Source organism: Acanthopagrus latus, chromosome 13, assembly GCF_904848185.1.
Source record: "Acanthopagrus latus isolate v.2019 chromosome 13, fAcaLat1.1, whole genome shotgun sequence".
In the NCBI taxonomy this organism is placed as follows: Eukaryota; Metazoa; Chordata; class Actinopteri; order Spariformes; family Sparidae; genus Acanthopagrus; species Acanthopagrus latus.
Genome location: NC_051051.1, coordinates 23,752,591 through 23,776,059, shown reverse-complemented (window position 1 = coordinate 23,776,059; position 23,469 = coordinate 23,752,591). Strand labels below are relative to the sequence as shown.

General features: G+C 40.0%; 1 protein-coding gene across 3 annotated transcripts in view; it reads right to left on the bottom strand.

The window, feature by feature from the left end:
- The window catches only part of jade2 (jade family PHD finger 2), a 187,133-nt gene that overhangs the window by 22,566 nt on the left and 141,098 nt on the right, over positions 1–23,469 (bottom strand). For 2 of the 3 annotated variants that reach the window (XR_005078508.1, XM_037119163.1), the window contains exons 11-12: positions 13,533–13,650; positions 2,515–2,646 (exon numbers count right to left, since the gene is read on the bottom strand). Coding sequence is in view for 2 of the 3 variants with exons in the window: in XM_037119163.1 (XP_036975058.1) it covers positions 2,515–2,646; positions 13,533–13,650 (250 nt within the window). In the remaining variant the exon portion in view is untranslated. The remainder of the gene's footprint in view (positions 1–2,514; positions 2,647–13,532; positions 13,651–23,469) is intronic. The other variant, XM_037119164.1, reaches the window with a different exon arrangement.

Below are 23,469 nucleotides of genomic sequence, written 5' to 3'. Positions count from 1 at the left end.
TGCTCAGTTAAAAATACAACAAAAATCTGCTTAGTGATGGACAAACTGCTTTAGAGAACAATATCTTTCTCTTTTGAGGATGTCTGTGCTTTGAAATGTTAATTTGCACCCCAATAGTCAGGCAGGTGGCTTGTCTCTTGTCAACAACAGTTTTAATCACCACAGATGCCAGCGTGTGTCCATCAGCAGTCGAGCTCGTGTCCTCCAGCCTTTATCCCCCTCGTTCGATATGAGTGTCAGCTAAATGCCTGTAAATTGTCAATGCTACAGACAAATATCTACATAAACATAATCTGTGTGCTCACTCTCCATTTTATATCTGTCTCCTGAGCATCACATGTAGCTGTAATGATGGGTAGTGAAGAATGATCACCTTCTAGCACGACAGACAACTATTATCATCCATCCTCATCTGACTAATGATGAGGATTGGCAGCGACAGGCCCCTCTCCCTTATTCTAACAGTGTCCCTCTCCCTGTCGCTCATCAGTGACAAAGATTAACACCGACATAGCTTTTACCATCATGTCTATGCCTGTTCTCTCCAACTCTTATACCCAACTTTCACGCCTTTTAAAATAACGGAAAAGTTTAATTATAGGTCAAGTGTGTTTACTGGTAGAGTACTACAGCATATTTGACAAAAACAAAGTTTTTAACAGCATTTTGTGGCTCAAGAGGAAGATGCCTCTAATTTGATAAATAACCTCCAGTGGCTTTGTGGGTAATGTAAGTGGCAGTTTTTTTCAGGATTGCTTTTCAATGAACAAAGAACACAACAATAAAATCCACGGAAACATTTAAACATACAAGCTTCAGGAGGAGGAATAAAACATATAATAATGGATGATTAAAACCATAAAAACACCATGGATCAAATGTAGAAACAATGAGTAAATAGAGCCATGCAGGACTATCAATCCATAGGCAGCAACAAATGCTTAATCCAAACTGAACTGGGACCTGTGTAGAGGAGAATTGAACAACGGCTCATCAGCTGATGAGCAAGATTACCCATCAGTCATTTTACATTGTTGGAGGGCCAAAAACACAAACAATGCTCAAAGAGGAGATTACATATGTCTGTACTGTTGTTCTTGGAGGAGTGGAAATCTCCTTACGTTTGGCATTCTTGACTTGACAAGTGATGCAATCAATGAAAACAATCCTTTTTAATTGTAAATGTAATTTTCTGTTGATTAATTTCATGTTTGTTCATCCGTGTGTCATCTTTGGTCGCTGTGATTGTGGGTAAAGCCAACGTCAGAGTACTGCTGTCAGATGGTTTGGAGTTAACCTCTTGCTTCCACCAGGCTTGTCTCTGTGACCCGGTCTGTGCAGCCTCGCAGCGGCTTAACCTCTCACTGCGAGTGTTCATATTGGTGACTTGCTCAGATTGCTATTTATCTATTTCATATTTTTTTCCTTGATTTTTGTGATTGTTTTCAGTAGGCTATGTAGTTAAATGCTTTCGTCATTTGTCTATTTTAAGGGTGTTCATTGTTGATATTTCCCATTTTCAGGTGTTTCATTTTGACAATTGACTGAATGTTCTGTGCTGTTCGCTGTCTGACCTCCTGTCTGGTTCGATCTGCTCTGTGTAGATCGATATTGATCGTTAGCTTAGATTAAAAGTAGACTTGGTGCGTAATGTCTGAATCTAGAGCTGCTTCTGGGACGCTGCTGAAACGTTGCGTGGCACTGCCAGTGGAAACACCAGCATTGTCTAGTGGAATCTGATGCTCAGTCAGTCACCCAGAGGACTGAAGCTCAGTTTCCATACTTCCCAGTATGATTGTAACTCATGTTGTGCTTCCCAGAAGGAAGTTCTGCAGGCTCAAACAAGGTGATTTATTTCTTATATGAAAGCTGAGAGGAGGTCTGAGTGATTTTAGAATATCCAATTTTTCTCTCTCTGTGAGTGACGCTATGCTGCCAACAGATTGCATCGGATCACACCTTCAGGGCTGAGCTGCAGTCAACTCCTATTAAAGACCGTTGCACCTGACACCTGATCTACACCAAGCAACACGCAGCAAATGTATGACAGCACTGATGATGGAGGCATGAAGCCTGTAATAAAAAAGAAAAGGCCAGCATGGAACAGATGCTGACCACAGCAGAATTAAACAGCTTTATGCATCAGTAATTTATCTATGACAAAGTTTGTACTGGAAAGTCTTTATCAGGTCAAATGAAGCAATAGTATCCTGAAATTTCAAACTTTTATAATGTCTTGCTTGTTTTATTATTGCATTCTGCCCAAAACTCTGCCTCAAATAAATAATTGATGCATGAGGGCTCTGAATGTGCTGCAGGCTTTTAGTCAGCAGGATCTTTCACATGGACACACAAACACACACGTATGTGGCATACGTTCAGCCAAAGAGGTGCATTTGATCAGTTTACAAACACTGCAGGGCGCACACCCGCCCACGCATGCACGCACACATACACACACATGCACGCACACACACACACACGCACACACACACACGCACACACACAATGTACCTAGCTCTTTTAGCAGGGAGCCGTTCTCTGCCTTCAATCTCTCCTTTTTCTTCTCAGGACTACTCTTCCTCCTCTCCTTCCCTTTCTCCTTCACTCCATTCTGCTTCCTCTTTTCTCCCTTCTGGGTTTTCTCTGCAGGGAGACATAGAATGGATTTAGTTGATTTATTCAATTTTAGCTTGATTTAGGCATTAAAAGGACAGTAAAGTTTATGAAATATAGTGGGAAGAAAAGATCATACTGGCTTATTGAGAGTTTATTCTTGTTGCTACAACTTGGCTGATGAAACACATCGAAAACTAACTTCAGATTTCTAAAACAGTAAAAATGCGTTCAACTTTGGGATGGTTTCTACACGTAGCCAGAGGGAGAAATAAAAAAGGGAAAATAGAAAAACAGTAGAGAAAAGACTCAGGTTAACTTGAATTTAGGGCTTTTAGAGGCCTCCATATATCAAAGATCCCTGATTGTGTTGAATTGCGATAGCGCCACAGCACTTACTCTTCATGTTTTCAAAGTGCACAACAAACTTTTACAGGTCATCATCAAGCTGCAAAGGGAAGGTGTCACTGGCTCAATGTGACAGAACCAGTTTATCTTCAGTGGCACATTTACACATAATGCTTTACTCAGATGAAACCAACATGTTAATTTTCCTTCTGAAGATTGTTTAGTATTCTAGCTTAAGTTAAAGCTGTCAGAATAAAGACTGATGTGGCCTTGAAGAAACCTCACCTTCAAAGTTAGAACAAGAAAATAGAGACTAGTCATCGGGCCTCACTGTCAACACAGTGCAGGGTTGTAAAAAAAGGTGCCAAAAGTCAAACCTGTGTGTCAGTAAAGACGTCGTGTTAAAATAATAAGTCATACATTCAAATAGTACTTGACTGCAAGTCTTTAATTATCTGACATTAAATGCACTGTAAGTATTCAAAGTCAAAGTCAAAGTAAATAATGCATAAATTTATATGTATGTATCAGTTGACCCACACTATACACTATCTACTTCCTGTATAGTATGGGTCAACTGATTATCAGACAGGTTAATGGAATCTTTTCTTTGTTTTGTTATCTAAAATAAATCAACTTATTCATGGCCTTGGCTCTGATGCCACATGCAATCTGTAAAGACACTTAAATTATCGAATTAATGTAGTTAGTAAAATGGCAATAGAGTCTCCAAATTGTAGTGGAACAGAAGAATAAAGTAGCAGAAAAAGGAAATTGTACATTTAACATTCACATAAATGCACTTACTTATCCATTTAGTCTATTACTGTTTGTGTGTGTGGATACACTGTGTTGAATGTGCTTGTGCCTCTATACACTATTACACCAAGATTTGTGTGTTTAAGCAGGATTCTTTTTACCCTCTAAAAATAGGCGTTTGACTTTTTAGCATTGCCAGAAGGTGCGTTTGCCTTTCTTTTATTTCCCCCATCGTGTGTCACGTCTGTCATCACAAATGCGGCAGAAAAACACAGAGCAGCAAGGGATCATATCAGCGTACATACTGAAGATGTTAAACTTGATTAAAAAAAATAATCTTAATTAGTACAATTGTAAATTCAATCTGGAGCTGATGAGAGACGTGGCTAAGGAGTGAGGTGTCTCATTTTGTTCTTTGCTGTGTGCTCATCGCAGTCGGCAGACAAAGGAGGTGATAAATACAGGTGGATATTGAGTCAACTGACGTGGGAGTGAATGTTGATTGTACACATTGACAAAAGACAGATCTTAGCGACTGTTAATGGGCTTTTTTTGTCTACTGTGAAGGGATTTAAGTATAAAAGTCTAATCCACCTTGCAGGCTTTTTGACAAGAAGAAAAACAACAACATCCGACAGTCTAATACAGAAGTCTGACCTGCTGATATTTGAATCCACCTGTTTTTCTCCACACAGATGAGCATCGTAACAGCCCAGATTTTACCCTTAAGTTGCTGAAACAACATTGATTTCTGATTTTAATTTAATCACTACAAATGCTTTTGCTAACAGCATTAACGATCCATCAACACTCGACATTATAACAGATAATTAAATTATCTGGTATAATTGTTTCACGACACTAGTTTACAATGATTCAATTATTATTATCAAATAATACGTTTCTTTTCCCACAATTAATCAAATAATCATTTAGACTATTGAAAGAATGAAAATTCTTTAAAAAATGCCTGTCACACGTTCCCAGAGCCCAAAGTGAAGTTTTCTCTCTGCTCCAAGCTGGAGTCAGACAAAAAAACATAAAAACCTAAATGTTAATCATTTATCAAAAAAAGCTGCAGGTAAAGTTTCTTTCCAATTGATTGGTCGACCGGTCTACATTCAAAACCACTATCATTTATGATGTGGTTCCACTGAAAGAAGAATAATGATTAATGTTCATACACATACACACTGAACACACACACACACACGTCTGCACATACAGACACACAGCATGTAAGGAAACGATGCAGTCACACTCCCCTGACTCTCACATATAGAGCACAGTGATGATCTCTCTCCGTCTCTCATTCTATGACATGGGAGGCCTTATTGTTGGGATGTCTTGTTGTTACAGACTCCTGCTGTCTACACAAACACAGAGTCCTGACTGCATGGCTCACTAACTCTCCTGCTGCTGTGTATCGTGTTTATATACTGTGTGTGTGTGTGTGTGTGAGTGCGCGCGCATGCATCAGGACAGCAGGTGGCACCTGCCGGTTTATTACAGCTATACTGAGGTTTAGATAAGCTGATTTTATTTGTGTGTGTGTGTGTGTGGCTCAGCAGTCACCGTAGGGTGAAATAGTCGACATGGATGATCTGACACTGACAGCAAGTGTATCAGCAAGTATCAGTAAGTTAGAAGCGGTGTATGTAGGGCTCATTACTGACAGAATTTTGCCAAAAATATGTGTGTGGTTAATCTGGCAAACTAAAGGGAACACTGGAATATAACATAAGATTTGTTTGAAATGTTCTTGACTTTGTGCTGTATAACAATCAGCTCTTTTGCACATGATTGTCTTTCACCTCTTTACCTTCTCTGAGCAGAAGCAGCTGCCTGACAACCACCAGACAAGCCCATTCACATCGGCAAATGGAACAATGTGTAGGAATGTCGCCTGCCTATCTCCACAGCGCTGTGTCAGCTCTGGAGAAAGGTCTGGCTGCACCGATTCTCTTTCTAGTGTGAAAAATGTTGTCGTGCCCTGGTTTTAAAATGGCTAAATCCCCTCAAAAGAGAAGGTAACCACTGCTAGCTGCTAGCTTGTATGCGTTTATGCCGTTAGCGACCAGGTTACCATTTGAGTAACCTGCCAGTTTCAGTGTATAGGTCGCTAGCTGTTGTCGGAGGCTGTTGTTGTTTCAGGTAGCGGTATTTGGTGATACCCAAAAGTACAGGACACATTATAAATTTGACCTGCCTCTATATGAAAAATCACAGTTAGTACAGTAACAGCTAATCCTTTGTGTCAAGATGTGGGTTTTTGGTTAGTTATATGCTGGTTTATTTGGTAGATTATATCCTCATGTGTTTCACTTTCCACATCCAGTCTTTGTCTGTTTTCTCACCTTTATTTCATTTGTTCACTTGACCTCGTGTATTTAAATCTGTTTTTTCCTTTAATCTACATTGGTTTATCTGTGTCTCCTGCATCTCATTACTTCCGTCTTTTCCTTTGCCTGCTTTTTTGCTGCCGGGATTTTTGTCGCCTGCTACTTCATTGCTCGCAACCTTTTCAACCTAGCTGCCTCTGTGTGTGTTGTAGGGTCCCTTTTGGGAAATTGTATTAAAATGCAATGGGAATCCAAACATATGAAATGAAATGATACATTTCAGACTCATGGCAATGCTATGGAAAATTTCAGGGTTTCCCCAAAGACAATAAGATTCATCCTTTTTGAGGACAGTGAAATTGCAGTGTGCAGTGTCTGCACAATTTTTATCTGTATCCCGCCATTAGTTGTTGAAATATTTCAGTCTAGACCAAAGTGGTGGGCCAACTGACAGATCAACATTCCCAGACATACAGCCGTGCCGCTAGAATGGCTGAAATGTGGAGCTTTTAGCTTTAGAGAAAAGCTTTGGTATCATATTCATGCTGTTCTGAAGCACTTTGAAACTGTGTGTGTGTGTGTGTGTGTGTGTGTGTGTGTGTGTGTGTGTGTGTGTGTGTGTTGGTCAGTACAATACATGCCTACACTGCGTGTGTGGCTGTCATAGCCAGCAGTGGGCTGTCCTCATGCTTGCTTTAGCATGGAGGAGCAGGACATGCATGAATGGAGCTGAGAGAGACCAGAGAGAGATTTCACACTGAGACAACCCTGCGTGTTTCTCCCTCTCTCAGAGAGGCGAGTGTGACAGTATAGTTCACTAGGAGTACAATACTTAATGTTTGGAAAGAGAAAAAAAAAGAGAAAAGAACATTTTTGTGGGCCTGAAAGTTTCTATTTTTTTGCTCGGGGATATTTATGTTTTCAAAGGGCTACAAAATGTCTTCCTGTTCAAATTCATGCGCAGTGAATTAAAAGTAATGAGTGTGAAAAAACATGCACCAAACAGAAATATGGCCACAAATGATTTGATGCTGAAGCTGGAAGAACAGCAAGGTTGCTTCAAGTGAGACATTTAAAGTTTGTTTGGTATCAGAGTTACATATTTTTATTTGATACACTTTTTAGTGATAAGCTTTGTTAAAGATGAATTTGTTTTTTCATTTTTATAGCTGCTTATTGTCACTAGTCATATTTTAAGAGCTCCTGTCTTTGTTTGCAGTGAAACATTAAAAGAAAAAAGGCTTATTGAAACACTTTATTTACAAATGCTTTGTTTACTCGGGCCTTGAGAAAAACTTCTAAATATATTGTCTAACTGTACCAGAAGTCATGAGAGTTGCGACAATAAAATGAACTGCTTGTCATGAATTTTAAAACACAGATTTTTCATTTGCATCCGGGATCACATGCAGATGCTTTTTTCCAGTGAGATGGTGCTGATGATGGGGACGCTTTACATCAGATCTTTACAGCGGATAAGTTTACAGGACGATGTTGGCACTTGAGATGGTCAGAAACCAATTTTTTTTTTTTTTTCCAGTTTTGTTTTTGCATTTCAACCAGAGGAAACAGGGTCTAAATCAACTTCAGTGGCTGCTTTCACCGATCTTTCAAACGTCAGTGATGCAGCAGTAAATCGATAAGAACCTCAAGATGACGTGTTGTTGTGTGAAGGTGGCAGAAGCACTGTATGACTACTACTGTATAAAACAAGCATTTGTATAAGAGTGCAGCTACCTGACGTCTCTCCCCCTTCTTCCAATTTATTTTATGGCTGTTGCTGAAATTGCAGAGGCCATTAACGCCGGGGGAACTTTAAAGGAGCTCCCAGAGGGAACGCTTCTTCACACAGCTCCAAAAATTTTAATTTTGTTCCCCCCCCCCCACCGTTTTGACAGGAGGGCCCTTCTTATCCTCTGATCTCCTAGGGACCATTTTTCAACATTTTCTCCCATTTTTTTCTGGTGTCTAATCTGATCTTTCTCTTTTATACGTTCTACAGCTTGGAAAACTAGTCTTTTAGGTTTTCAAGGACGCCTGCAGGCTCTGCTTGAACATGTGGAAGCTTTCCCCCTGCAGTTTGTAATCTCAGCACAAATCCAACTATCAGCAGTGGAAACCTTTTTAAACACTTTTTTGTCAGATCTGTGCTCCCTCCCCACCGTCCCCGCCTCTTTTGTCTTTAAATTCTGCTGTTGCTTTTCTCCCCATCTCTCCCTCCAAACCCTCTTCCCTCCCTTGTTTAGAAGGTGCAACAGCAGCAGGGGATTCATCTTTTTGAAGTGTGTGATTAATTTCCCCTCTTTCTAGGTGCACTGAACTGCAGCGTGAGTCTGTGTGTGTGTAGCCACTGTGTCCCATTTTTTACCTGAGCTCATTAGTGCAATGTGAAAAAGTTTTTTTTTTTTTACTGTCCTTTCACGCTGCCCTCCTCCTCGCTCTCCCTGCTTCCCATCCACTGTTTCTCTTCCTCCACTCTGCCTTTCATCCTATTACCTTCTTGTCCCTTCCCATCCTCCTCTCCCTCCATCCTTATTTTCTCTGTCTTCCTCACACTCTTACACACATACACACATACACACACACACACACACACACACACACACTTGCTGAGAGCAGATCAGAGAGGCCAATACTAACTACTGTCAGCTTGTCACAGTTCGGTTTGAGCCAGAATGTAAATGTAGTGCACTTCCTGCATAACAATAATACTGTGTGTGTGTGTGTGTGTGTGTGTGTACATGTCCTACCTACACTAAAGCACTATAGCTAAACCTGTTCATTTTATGTGCATCAATATGTTTTCACCAAAAAACAAAAAAGGGCTTATCTACAGAATACAGGTCTATACTGTACATGTGTGTTTAAGTAAGATTGTAGTGCTGCATTCAAATCAAAAAGAGAGCATTAACTACCAACAAAACCCAGTTTCACCATCAGGTTTCAACTGAGAACCAACACAGAGGAAATCCTGTTATCTTCAGTTCCAAAGTGAAGCTTTATGCTGTAAACAGAAGTGTGATAAGAGTTACTTTCGAGTCAAAGTGACTCTTTCTATACATGAATCATGGTTTTACCAGTAAATTAAATAACAGGTCATCTTGGTCTTACACAAGAATTTTATTCCTGCTGAGAAAAAGCCTGGACATCGTGGACATTAAAAAAATATTCTTAGAGGATCGATTTCTGTTCCCTGGTCCTTAAAGTTACTACGAGTAACATTCATCGTTTGCTGATTCTGGTGGCTGCTTTCAGAAAATACATTTAGAGCAAGCAAATTGTGACATTTAGACCTGAAGACTCATCGTGTCGTTGTGGTTATGAATCACCATGCTGAGGTTTTACTTATATTATCATATGTGTGTTACTTCATACAGAATGATACCACAGGCTGCATCATCATGTAGACTTCCTTGTAGTTTCAGCACAACGACTCTCCGTCTCCATGTGGGACTACAGGGATATCAGCCGCCCGCCACTAACATGCTAGCGTTCACAAAGCATGACGAGAGCAGCCCTCAACATGACAGACAGGCAGATAAACATGACAGACAGACAGGCAGACCGGCACACAGAACGTGGAACATGACATATTAAGTACCAGGAGAGACAGACAGGCGGACTGAGGTTTGTGGTTCTGTTTCAGCTGGGTTAGAGGAGCGACGTGTGTGTTTCCCACATGGAGACAGGCCCGGAGGGAGGATGGTGGTGCTGGTGCATGGTGAGCTAGAATCTGAAAATCTGATTCTACAGCTGTAAAACCTGCCAGTGTTGCCTCAGATTGGATGTCAAGACTCATTTTACCAGCCAAAAACACTCATCACTGACCAAAACAACCTTATTTAAGACCTAAAATATCATTTTGAAACCAAGTCAGCAGTGTGAGCACATTCAGGGTACAGAGACATGATGTCCTACATGTTCAGCTAGTTGTTTGAGGTCCGTTCTGCATTTATAGAACATAAACATGCAGTTCACACACGAGTGGCTGTCTTGATCTAATTTTACTTAATTTTAATTTACATGTTGTAACATGTTGTTTTTCTAACTTCATCAATATAACCGTCTCAACACAACTTGTCTGTAGAATTGTCTGACAAAAACTAAACGTCTGGCAGTTTGTGTGGCCAGAAGGACAAAAGCAGAACAAACTGAGATGACTGATGGACTGTCTGAAACACGGTGTTGGATCAGACAGCCAAAATGTGATGGAGGAAGGAGAAAACTGTAGAAAATATAAGCCTCGGAGGACACCGCAAATGAGAGAAAGAGAAGGAAAGAAACAGATGGAGGAGAAAACAGATTAAAGACGAGGATGGAGAGTGGAAAATAAGAGAGAAAGATAAAAGAGGCAGTGAGAAGAGGTAGATACAAGGTGAGGGACACGACAAATCATTATAGCAGACAACCTCATCCTTCACTCTCTGGTGCACGCACACACACACACACACACGCACACACACACACACACACACACACACACACACACACACACACCCCAACTATCCTCTCTAATCTACAGTGTGAATAGATATGGCTGTTTAGTGCCAGCAGCACAGCTCCCGGTACCTGATGGCAGCAATGTGCTGAGTCAGGAGCTTTGCACTGCGTGAGTGTGTGCGTGCGTGTGTGTGTGTGGTGTGTGCCTTTGGGAGTGTGTGTGCGTGTTAGTGAGACACAGAGGGAGTTAGAGAGTGAAAGTGCTTGTAAGATTTAGTGGAGTGCATAGATGTGTGTAGCCTTCCTCGGGAATGATGAGCACTGCAAATTGAGGACTCTAACCACACACAAACACGTACACACACACACATACACACACACACACACACACACACACACAGGCTTACATGAGTTCACTATCGTTGCCATTATACAGCTGCAGGTCATGAAGAACTACTACAGCTAACAGGGTTCTTTCCCATTATCGCAGACAAATACAGGTCACTATCGTTTTATAACACCTAAACCGTTAAGTCTCGTCTCGTCTCCATAACCAGGTCTCACAGCCATCGCCATAACGATGACAGACAGAAAATAAATATGGATGTTATCCTTCTTGAGATATTGTTGTTGCAAAGGAGCTTCACAAGGCCTGTCACAGTTATTTATTGCATTTCATAATGTTCTCGATTAGCCTACGAGGTGGCACATATTATCAATGACTGCGAGTCTGAGGAACGATTAAGTCAAAGCCACAAAAGTGGTACTCGTGACAGCATCGGTTAAACAACACAAATGAAAAAGTAGATAGAAATTCTGAGTTACAATAATATAACATATGTTCATAAAAACCTTGTTGAATAAATGTGATATTTCCATCACGATTTCTGTGTTGTTTTCCACTGTTTGAGGTTTGACTGGCAGCCTCACACAGTGATGACATTTAGTGACTCATTGTTGCCCCTTTATTCTGCTGTACTTAAATGGCACCCGGTCGGAGAGTTAACACCGCCAACTCAAGGCATTTAACTTCCAGTTGGGATGGAGGGGGACATTACTTTGCATTGTCTTTTGAAGATTTGCTGTGTATTTGGTGTAACATACAGATGGAAACCAAATATGATGATTGATAGAAACGTTGCAACGAGTACAGTCATGTGTGTTTCCATCAGCTGGTTGAACACAAGGTTCCCATGTCAGAAAAAAAGGGGAATAAACCTTACTGCCTCAGGACAGGTTCATTCGTTTCAGCTAATATTGAAAGCATATGGGAATTGTTAACTATTATTTGGATAACAATGACATCATTTATTGTTTACTCTTGGTTTATTTGACTGATATCTTCTTTTGATCTGAAGGAAGTTTTGAACTCCCTCAAAAAACACAAGAGACTAAACAATAAGAGCTAACATTTAGACTTAAGTGTGAAATATGTTTTTATCTTTTATCCATCAACAACTTCTAAACAAAAAACTGGCACAGAGGGGTGGACTGAAGTTGAACTGTCCTCAGAAGGACTGCCACCCTCCGCTGTTCATGGATCATGGGGAAAACAATGAATGATAGACTCAGTTGGTGTTTAAAACAACAAACCTCGATCTAATCTAATATATTCATAATGTTGAACTAATGAAAGAACTCAGTAACACCTTTTCCAGTCTATCAGGAAAGCTCACTGTATAGAGCTGCTCGTCTTCATCAGTTTTACCAGCGGTCTTAGGACTGAGATGTCAAACATAAATAGATTCTTGTAACTTCCTGTCCCCTGTCTCAGCCACAGCTCACTTCATCGACTCCAGCTGCTACAAATCGCAGCTGTGACTCAAATAAAACATTCTCAACAACAAAATAATACGACAATACCGCTCTGGATTTTGCTCTGCACCGACTCTCAGTCAAGGTTTAAAATAGATTTCAAGATTTTACTGCTAACTTTTAGTGAAACTTACCCTGCATCCCCATGTGCAGCAGAGCATCGTGCCAGATGCTCAGATGCAATCTTACCAGACGTACTTAAATCCAGATTGGCGTCAAAAGGTGATGAGTCCACAGGCTCTGGGGGGAGTCTGGCTAAGGTTTAGCGAAGTAACTTGATTTCAAAATCTTTATGAAAAGGCACCATAATTACTCTGCTGTTCCTAGACCACTTTACTGTGAACATATTGTTTTAAATAACATTAACTGTCCTTTTGACTCAGTTTTGTCTCTGTTGTGTTTAGTTGTTTGAACCAGTCTAGATATCTATCATTTGCGTGGCACTTTGCTACACTGCTAGAAAGATAACACACGTGTAAATACATGTACATGTACATTTACACGTGTAAAGTTTTATTCATTATTGTTTTATTGATGATTTCACTATGGTCACATTTAAAGCTAGCTCCTTTAGGTTAGTGTTGTTTCCAAGTGATATGATGATAATGCAAACAGTCTAAGGCCCACTATAAGAAGTGATACACATATTCTTTAACAGAGTAAATTCTGAAAGTGTATTAAACTTAACCTGGTTATCCCACTACGATTATAAATGTAATTTTCAGCAGATATCTAACAAACCAAGCAGCCAGCTTCATCCCTTCTGTCCTTCATGACCGAGCAGCTGCATGAAATGTGTCGAGGTCAGTCATCTGTGCAGAGTGGATCAAAAATCGAGCTCCATTTATGTGGATGGTGTGCGCAACAATATCTAGCTGAACTATTATTCCAGTGTTCTTTGCTGTGCAGGTGTCAAGTGTGGCCTGCTGTGCAAAAATGATGACAGGCCATTTCTAAAAAACTGTCCACCCACTACACTCAAGGGTTTGGATGTAACTGTTACGCGCTTGTGCTTTCCAAACTGTGTTTTTTTTTTTTTTCTTCGGTGGACAGAGTATGTGTTGGCGGCCTTGGCTGCAGTGCTAAAGTGGGTGAAAGTAAAAGGTTTTTACACTGCTGTGTTCAGATGACTGGAATTGGAAACATCACCACAGACACACACCCATGTGTTCTCTCTCTCTCTCTCTCTCTCTCTCTCTCTCTCTGTCTTACCTCCAGCGATGTCCTCTTCCAGTAGCTGTATCTGTAGGTGGAAGATCTTCTCCTGGAGGTCGCACAGGGTGTGTTTCATTTTCTCCCTCCGTGTCACCATGTAGCACAGGTTACGCACCTGAAACACAAGACAACGCTGTCAAAAGAATCACAAGACAGGGGTGTGACATCGGCAGCATGTCTCATCTCATCATGATTTAATGCAAATAAACCCAAGAATAAGGGTAAAAGACTCATAAAAATTATGACCAGAAGACATGAGGGCTCAAATATAAAGATTGCCCAGGACAATTAAAATGGGACTAGCCACATCCGGCTGGTAAATCTATCAACTCACCTGCCTGATCAGGCAAGTGGTAAACAACAGACACACAAAGTTAGCAAGTAGCTGGTGAAGAAAGTGGAACATTGAGGAGCTGAAGGCATTTCTATCTGGGATCAAACCACGGCTAAACAGGAGAGAGAGAGTGTGTATTTTAGACTTCATCAGATAAATGATTGATAATGTTGCTCTGTATCTGCTAAAGTTATAAAAAGGCAACTGTCTGCTTTAAAAAAGTAAAAAAAAAACCCCTCCATAATGGAAAAAGAAATATGTTACAGATGTGTGCTAGTTCTGCTAGTTACCAGTGACAAATATCACATCACCAGTGATCAAAGCGAGGCTTAAAACAAGTCTTAAGGTACAGTATATAACATCAGAGGTTTACATTGCATCCAGTAATTAAGTCAGGAGACAACTTCCTGTTTCCTTCCAGTAAATTGGATTCCAGACTCCTCTTACGCTCAGACTCAAACTCCAGCTGAGCCCTCCTGCTCCTCCATGTGGTCAAATTACTATCATATGGCCCTATAAGCTGCATACAAGTGTGTATGCGAGTGGATGGAGAGCTGGCAGATGAACGTGCGAGGGTGTTTGTTAACGTTAAACACACGGATGTTTAAAAGAAAAAGCTGGTGGTTGCAAATGTTTGTGTGAGAGGAAAATAAGACGGAGAAGAAAGAAGCAGGTAAGGAGGCAGAGGATGAGACTAATGGAGAGACAGGTAGGGAGAGAGACCGACAGGTGCAAAAGGCTGAGTAAACAAGATTGAAAGATATAGATATAGCGAGCTGAAGCGTGGCCCCCTGGCAGCTGTGGATGCTGAATGCAAACAGAATAATTTTACAGAACTATCTACAGATAAGACAGTAATTACAGACAGGAGAAGCCCGCGCCTTAAAATATGGACAGAAAGCTCAAGGTTTCTTGCAAGCTTTTTTTTTAGCTTGTGAGACAATGGGAAGAAAAGATTCTAAAAGATTGTACTCAGACAGACTTATTCTCGTTTGGTCATGAACGAACCCCACCTTCTTCACCTGGTGCAAAGTTAAATCTGAATGAAGTTTAACACGCAAAATGATCAGCGTCCCCAATGTCCAGGATGGATCATAATGGAAGTTTTCATTTAATCAGATTTTAACAAGAGATGATCTAAAATTTGTGTACTGTGATTTTGCAAATATTCCCCTCTCTACAAACATGTATCTGAAGTTCTTTTGTTTAGTGTAAAGTCTACCACAAGGTTTGTAAACGTGCACGTGTCATTTCATGCCAACTCAGAATGTTTCCCAAAAGATATAATCTAGTATGCAAAAGCCAGGCCATTATCAGAAAATATGTCAAATATCATATCAGAATAAGACAGAAAACCTTGAAGTGAACACAGTACAAATATGCACCCATGGATTAAAATTACTGATCGTAATATTAGTGAAAAGTATGAAAAACTAACAATCTAGAAATGATAAAATGCTGAAGTACTGTAACATCTTTGTTTCAGGGTAATAACAACCCAGTGGTTGTTACTGATTTTCTACTGCATGTTAATGTTCTATCTTATCTTATTTCATAGTGAAAAAGTAGGTTTTTCAACTCTAAGGTACTGTGGCACTGCAGGACCAAATAATTTTAAGATGAGGTAGAACTATGTTAATACTACACAGAATCAAAATTTAGACCCAAGAAAGTGAAAACTAGTAGAGATGTACATTTTTGAGAATGAAATTATTTTTCGCTTGAGTAGAAAGTGATTTATTTGTATTCACTTGATTACTGTAAACATTCTGCAACAACTGTTGACATCAATACATGTTGCAAATCATCCTGAGGGTCGCTTGGATTTTCAGAACGAATCTCAACCCAGTACGCAACCGGTGCGGAGTAGATGATACATGCAAAGAACAGTAAAATCAATCAAATTTAGCTCAGAGGGAAAAACTTCAAGAATAAAAATATAATAATAACTTAAAAAGTGTTTGGTGAACAGTTATTGGATTTTGCCACATCCAAAGGTTTTATTCCAAACTTTTATGTAATTTTTTTCCTCATAAAAAGAACACAACCTACTCTGTAAACATAGATTTAACTTTCATATACTTATGCTATAGTTTTATACAAATGTAAACAGTGTCACCACAAAAATAAATGTAAGGTGATAAATATGCATTGGGAGATCAGCTTGTACATGTGAAATGGGTTCGCGAATCCCTTCCTGTCGGTTAGTGAGCCGGCAGACACTTACTGTACAACTCTGATCTGTGAATGTTTATTCAACGCCACCTACAACACAGTAAAGCTTTATAGCTGTTGAATGTCCTCGTAGGCGCCGTTGTATGTCGGGTTCAAAGCAACAGACATTCATATTTATGTACGACACAAATGGCTGATCATCTCAGTTTTGTTTCAATGTGTAAAACTTGTTGTTGCTTTCCAGCTGTGGATACACTGCACGTAATATCCAACATGACAACAAAGTGAGGGAAGATGGGGGAGACGGTGAGAACGAGAGAAACAGAGAAAGAGAGGGAGGCAGGGAGAGAAACTAATTGGGTCCAAGCCAGAGCTCTTGAATCCCAAACTAACAAGCTGAAAATCTGGATCTCCGCCAACTGGATTTCTCTTACGACGGTAAATCGGTAATCATGTGTCTCTAACCACTTGTGCGAGTAAGTGTGGCAGCATCATGCATGCGTAAGGCTGAAGATCTGCCATGGAGCTAATAGGACAGGATAGACTGTGCGCGCGCACAGTCACACAGCATGTGTGTGTGTGTTTGCGTGTGTGTGTGTGTGCGTGAGTCTATGACAGCATAGATTCAGGTATTCAAGACAGAGAACATAGAAGGGAATAGAGATATAAATACATCTCCCAGGAGGATATTAGTCTGGTGGGAACATAACTGGAAACAACATGATAGACTGGAACTACCTGTGCATGGGTGTGTTTGTATTTGAATGTGTGTGTGTGCATGTATGTGTGTACAGTAATGGCTGTGCGACTTTGCATGAACACTGCTGACTACTGTGTGGCAGATAAAGTAACAAAGCTGATTTATTTGTTTACAGTATGTATGTGTGTAAATTACCCTGTGTGTGTGTGTGTGTGTGTGTGTGTGTGTGTGTGTGTGTGTGTGTGTGTGTGTGTGCGCGCACTAGCAGTTCAGCAGGCTGACTGTTTATCTGTTGGTCTTGATGGATTCGTCAGCCTGGCCTATCTGACCCATTCCATCCCTGTTAGAGCGCTGCAGATAAAAATAGCTGCTCAACTGGGACACAATGTGCAGAGCCTGGCTTTGATTAGGACACTCTGTAAGTGTGTGTGTGTGTGTGTGTGTGTGTGTGTGTGTGTGTGCGTGTGTGGGTGTCTGTGTGTGTGTGTGTGTGTGTGTGTGTGTGTGTGTGTGTGTGTGTGCATGTGTGTGTGCGTTTTCAAAAACAACTACCTCTGCCTGGACCCATGACAGAGGGAGTGGAGGGCAGGATGGGAGGTAAAAGAGGAGGAAGAGCAAGAAACAGAAGAGGAGTCTGAATAAAATACCTCTGTGGAACCTTTGTGCTTTTGTTTTCTTTCTCCTTTTCCCTCTCTCTCACCCTTTACTCCCACATTTTTACTGACTACCTCTCTATTTTTCCTCCAAACCCTGGATATCAAGGCCAGTTTTCTGAAGCTGATAGCAGTAATGCAGCCTTTTTTTCCTTTTCATTATTTCAACAAACCGCAAGTGAACCAAACCAGAATAATTTTACAAATAACAAGTCTCGTTGGATCAGGGGGGTCAAACATAAATATTTAATGTTAAAAAAGTACAGCTTGTTGAAATGTACTTTTATATTTCACTGAATGTACGAGCTGATGGACAAATAAAACATTTCGGTGCAACAAGAATGTTGAACTTTTTCAAAACTACATGGAACTACAGTCTTTTGGTAGATGTGTTAAAAAAATCCTAAAAGATTCACCAGTTTCCACACTTTACTTTTTTAAACACAGCCTAAAAATACTGGATATCCACTAACCCTAACCCTATAAAAGAGACACAATATACTGACGCTGAAGTTCATAATATTATCATGGCTAACAGTACAATAGGTTAAAAAAAAACACACTCCAGTTTTCTCATATTGTCCAGTGCAGTATCTCAGTATTCCCCTCTGATTTTTTTTTGTGTGTCTGTCTCTTTAAGGCCCCTCCTCCTGAATACCCAGTCTGCTCTGATTGGTCAGCTCACACACGCCTGACCCAGCACCGCTAACAACAACAGAGCAGCTGTGCTAAATCAATGCTTATGTACATAACTAGCCATGAAGCATAAATTATACAAATGTGTGACACGATGTAGTTAGATGTCCTGAAGTCACGGAATTACAGGTGGGCTACTGATGAGGTGTTTAAAAAGCAATGTTTTTTGTGGGTAAGAGGGGCTTCTGTTGGTGTGGACTTTGGCCTTTTTTAACTTTCAGTGTCTTTTACATGTTCAGGAACCTTTAAAAAACACTCAAGGAAAGGATCAATATCTTTAAACAGCCTAATAGGTCAGCGAAATAAAATTTAAGACAAAAGCCTCAAATGAAATTAAATACACTCGCTGTCCTGCAAAAAACAAGTCTTGAAGGCATGAGATCTGGTAAATATCCTCAGCTGACTTTGCCTCATATTTTTTCTGTTATGCTGGAAATTCTGCTAAAGGTCGGAGTGGTGATTAATTTGTATCTTGTGCTGATTTGTTCCATATTCAACTGAGATTTTCAGGTCTTCTAGCAAAGGACAGCAGAGTTGAAATGAGCTGAATTGAATTTTCTTGCTCCTTTGACACAAACAGCCTCTGACCTTTTCTCCTCTGTCTGGATCAACTGTCTCCTTTGTCATTCTTTCCTCCTTTGCAATTTAATCTTCAATCCTCCCATCTGTACAGAATTTTCCCAACAATTTATCTGTACTTCTGTCAGGCTTTTTTCTATTCCTCTTTCGTTCCATCTGTCTTTGTCCCATCCTATCTCGATCTGTTTGGGTCTGTTCATTCATCCATCTCTAAATCAGCAAACGCAGCGCTTCTCCATTTTCTCTGTCCCACTTGCATATATTAACCCACAGACACAAATCTGAGAACATGTGTTCGGGTTAATAGAAGATTCCACTATTGTCTATTCTCTTGAGTAGACTCGGGTAGCCCCACTGATTTCCTGAATCAATTTCATTCTGATTCACAAGATCTGAATCCTTGAACCCGGTTCATTATTAAACATATTAATGTTTACATTGAGATATTCAATCGTTTCAGAGAGTTGTGGTTAAAATCTCACTATGGAGCAATGGATGTGACAGTGTTATGATTTTAGCATCGAACTGTCAAAAAATGCTCTGGTGAAATGTGAACGTACCATGAAGTCCTTCTCCCTGTGTGTGGAAGGTGGGAAACGTTAGAGATCACAGAGTCTCACACTTTCTTACCAAAAAAACATTTGAAAACCTCAGTTTCACACGTCTCTCTGACAGGGAGCCAATGAAACCAAAGCAAAACAGCACTTGTTTGTCAGGATGGAAGAGCGGATGAGAATTCATTGTTTTCCTTCCGATAAAGAGAGATTTTATTGTGGTTGCAGTTTATAAATGTGTCAAGTGAATTACTTGTATTTTCACTAGTCTTTAATAATGGCAGGAAATGACTGCTCAGACAATTTCCTTAATGAAATCAGCAAAAATCAGCCATGCTGTTGTCAAGAGAGGAACAGTTTATAGTGAGTATGAATTTAAAATATATCATATACCCTTTATTCCTTTTTAAATGTCATTTTGTTATTGACTACTAAAATGAGATGCTTTCTTGTTCACGGCCGTCTGGTTGATGACCAGTCCAGTATTAATTCATTTGGCCAGTGTAAATCAGATGTGACAGGTAATTTTATTTGTGGCCGGTGATTTAAAACACGGGTTACTATAGAAGTAATGCAATGAAATCTGCTTGATCAATTCATCAATGTAGTGTGCATTTAAAATAACAAATAAATAACCAACAAAACAGAACTGTTGAAAAATTGCTTGAAACCAGCAAACAGCTGCGAGACGCCTTCCTCCTCCTCTGCTGCTGACCATCCATCCACGTCTCCACGTCTCCTCCTGCCTTAATCCCTCCCCGACCGAACCCACCTCCTTTCTATCTCATCCATCCATGACATGATAGGCTGGAGATAATCAGCATTACAAGTGTATTAAGTGTGCTGAGCAAGGCCCAACGCCTCTCACACCACGGAGTCCTCTCCCCCCTCATCCTCTCTCTCTTTATCTGCAGTCATCATGTCCCTCCTGTCCTGACAATTAATGCACACACACACATATGGGATCATACACTAACTGTACATACACACGATTACCTGCTGACTGTTTCCCTCTCTAAGTCACACATACACACACACACACACACACACACACACACACACACACAGAGCGGTCAGCAGAGCACTGGCTGTCATCAACCAGTAATTACATCAACAGGTGTCTGGCAGCAGGGCACCATGCCCTTTGTGTGTGTGTGTGTGTGTGTGTGTGTGTGTGTGTGTGTGTGTGTGTGTGTGTGTGTGTGTGTGTGTGTGTGTGTGTGTGTGTGTGAAACAGTGTGCAGAGAGAGACAATTTGGGTACCTTGAGCAACAGGAATTATCTGCTTACATCCAACTGATGATGGATTTTTTGGCCGACAGAAACAAAAATTATTCAGCTGATATTTGGCTTTGTACTTAAAATAAAAAAAAAAAAAAAAAAATGAAAATCTATTTGAGTATTTATGAATATGTTCTGAGGTTTGAGACTCCAGCTGTACAACAAACTTTATTAGAGATTAGTTTTTATTAAACAGAGCAGTACAATTAATTATAATGATACTGAAACCACATTATGGTGAAGTGTTAATACTCAAATCAGAAGGGGTGACGCTAGGGCCAGGCAATGTATTCATATGTACAAAACAAAAAGTTAAAAGATGAAGGTAGCCAACATGAACAATACCAGAACCATGAAGGTCAGATGCACATCAACAACATCCTATAAGACCTATAATACTAATCTGTGATAAAACACTATTGGCTGATAACTACTAATTCTGCCTATATACTAATCAGGATCTATAATGAAAATGCTTTCTATGTGAAAGCATTTTTTGCTGCTCCACATCAGATATGAAATTTGTGCTACTTTGATTAATTTATTTCCTGTCCATGTCTACCACTTGAAGTTTTTGTTTGCCCCATAGTGACAATATGTCAATATTTAGTTTACAATAATGATAAACAAACAAGAATAATCATTTCCAATAGCATTTATTGAATGTTCTCCTCCACCGTCTCCACCTCCAGCAACCACTGAAACTTTTTACTTTTATTACGTTTACTTAGGTGGGTGGTAACAGTTTTTAATGATGTGAAGATGAATTTGTGTATGCGTGTCATGTCAGTCAACTGCAGTATTAGCATGTGTGTCCATGTGTGTGCTGCCCCCAGGCAGAGAGGCAGGAGCTGCGTCAAAACAAATTCCCAAACTGATCTCTGAGATAGAGATGAACCCGTTGGGACCAGAGAGGGAATGCATGCCTGTTGTGTATATTGTGTGTCTTAGTGCCTGTGACTAAAAATGGATTTCACGGTATTGACTTAAGTGATATGTGACGCACATGTGGCAAATTACCGTGACGACATACTAGGAGAGGGAGCGAGGGAGGAAGAAATACAAAAGAACCTGATGTAAGGACGCTGCTATTTTCATTTTACCGACGAGCTGTATCACTCAGTCGGAGAAGAAAGAGTAGAAATAAGCTAAAAAAAACAAAAAACGAAAGAAGAGAACAGTTGCTTTCTTTCTTTACTCCTCCAACTAACTTCGAGCTCAGATCCATACTGACCTGACCCTCTCAGCTCCCAACATATTGACTCCAAACCTGTGCTGCTTACTAATGAGCACCATCGACTGTTTGTTGGAGCTGAAATACAGAGACACAACTGTGAAGAAGCAGCCAGCTAAGAATCAGGATTATTGATCTTTAATTGGCCCGATACCACCCCAAACCTAATATGGAGAACCTGAGTCAATTACTAACTAGACAATCCCAACTGGAATAATTAAAGTGGAGTGCGCACTTAAATGCAAACAGCTTGTTATAGAAGGATCTCTGCTGTGATTACAAGTTTAAACATTTCGTCAATCTGTCACATGTTGCTCGAGTATGTTTCACCTATTAGTCACACCGCTGGGATTACTGTGCTCATTAACACCAAAGTGTGTTGCTGTTCACATCTTAATCAATAATCATAAAGATGGCTATAAAAAGGTTTAAATCATTCAAGCAATGGAAATGGATGCTGATGCTGTTGATACAGTTGATACAATGTAAACCTCATTCATCTATTGGAAAAGGCTCGCACTCACAAACTTTTAGCAAAATATTTTGTGTCCAGCATAACTCAGTGTTTTTATTTTGTTGAAAAAGAGCACAAGTTTTATGTAATAAATTGGCCTTCAACTAATTAGGCATTGCTGGCCCTAAAAAAATAAATCATTAACACTGGAAACACTTAATATAACACAATTATATCAGGCGTCCAACGACTGACTTTTTGGAAGTGAAAATGAGGTTTATATATCTTTTTGACAGTCCTTTTGTCCATTTGTGCAGATTTGAAGATGAATATTGTGTGTACAGTAAACATTTTCTGCACCACTTTGAATGGCACCACCATTATTCATATTTTACAAAGTAAATCTGACAAAAGTGGAGTCTCAGTACCAGGCGCTTCAACTAAGAACAGCGCATTCACTTTTATCCTCACTTTGAGCCCAGACGGAGCAGAAAGTCTGCTGACTAATTAATCTGCACTGTCTCTGTCGACTTCTGGTTAGTCTGCAGAGAGCTGGTCGACCTCATAACCAGAGATAATATCTCCTCAAAACAAACCAAGAGCTCAGATGAGTGCGCAGGAACCGTTAACAGTCTCTCTCTCTCATATGTGTGATTTCTAAAACTGCTGGCGGGTCCACATAGATGAAACTATTCAGGTCACAGCTTATGTGACTGTGACTACTGCCTACAAATAGCATTTAGAGCAGATGTACATGTTGAGTCAGAAGAGGTGAAAATGCGATCTCAGGATTTTTAATGATGGAATTTAGATGATTCAAACAAAATGATGGGGATTTTTTTTTTCTTTAATACAGCTTTAATGAACATGAATTTGGTGACCTGAGTTTGATAAGACAGCTGGAGGTAAACTCTTTAAACCTGGTGAAATGTGGTTTAAAAAGTTGAAGGTAAAGATTTAAGCTGCTATACTAAACAATATGCTCATGTTTGGAACATATAAAATGACTTTTTGTATACTTAAGGGTTGAATGCAGATATAGAAGAAAAAAGGAAAGCACCAGTTCAATAATTGAGCAAAAAAAAAAACAAACAAAACAAAACACATTGTTTCCCCTGTTCAAAGTGGCCCCAAAAACAGTACTAACACTTGTGGTAGTGTACTACTAGTAGTACTAGTGGAAATTATTTGTCCCCAAGACTTTGCCTGATACCTGTGAAAAACTGAAAAGAACATTAAAAAAAAACAAAAAAAACCCCAAAAGCTACTCCGTC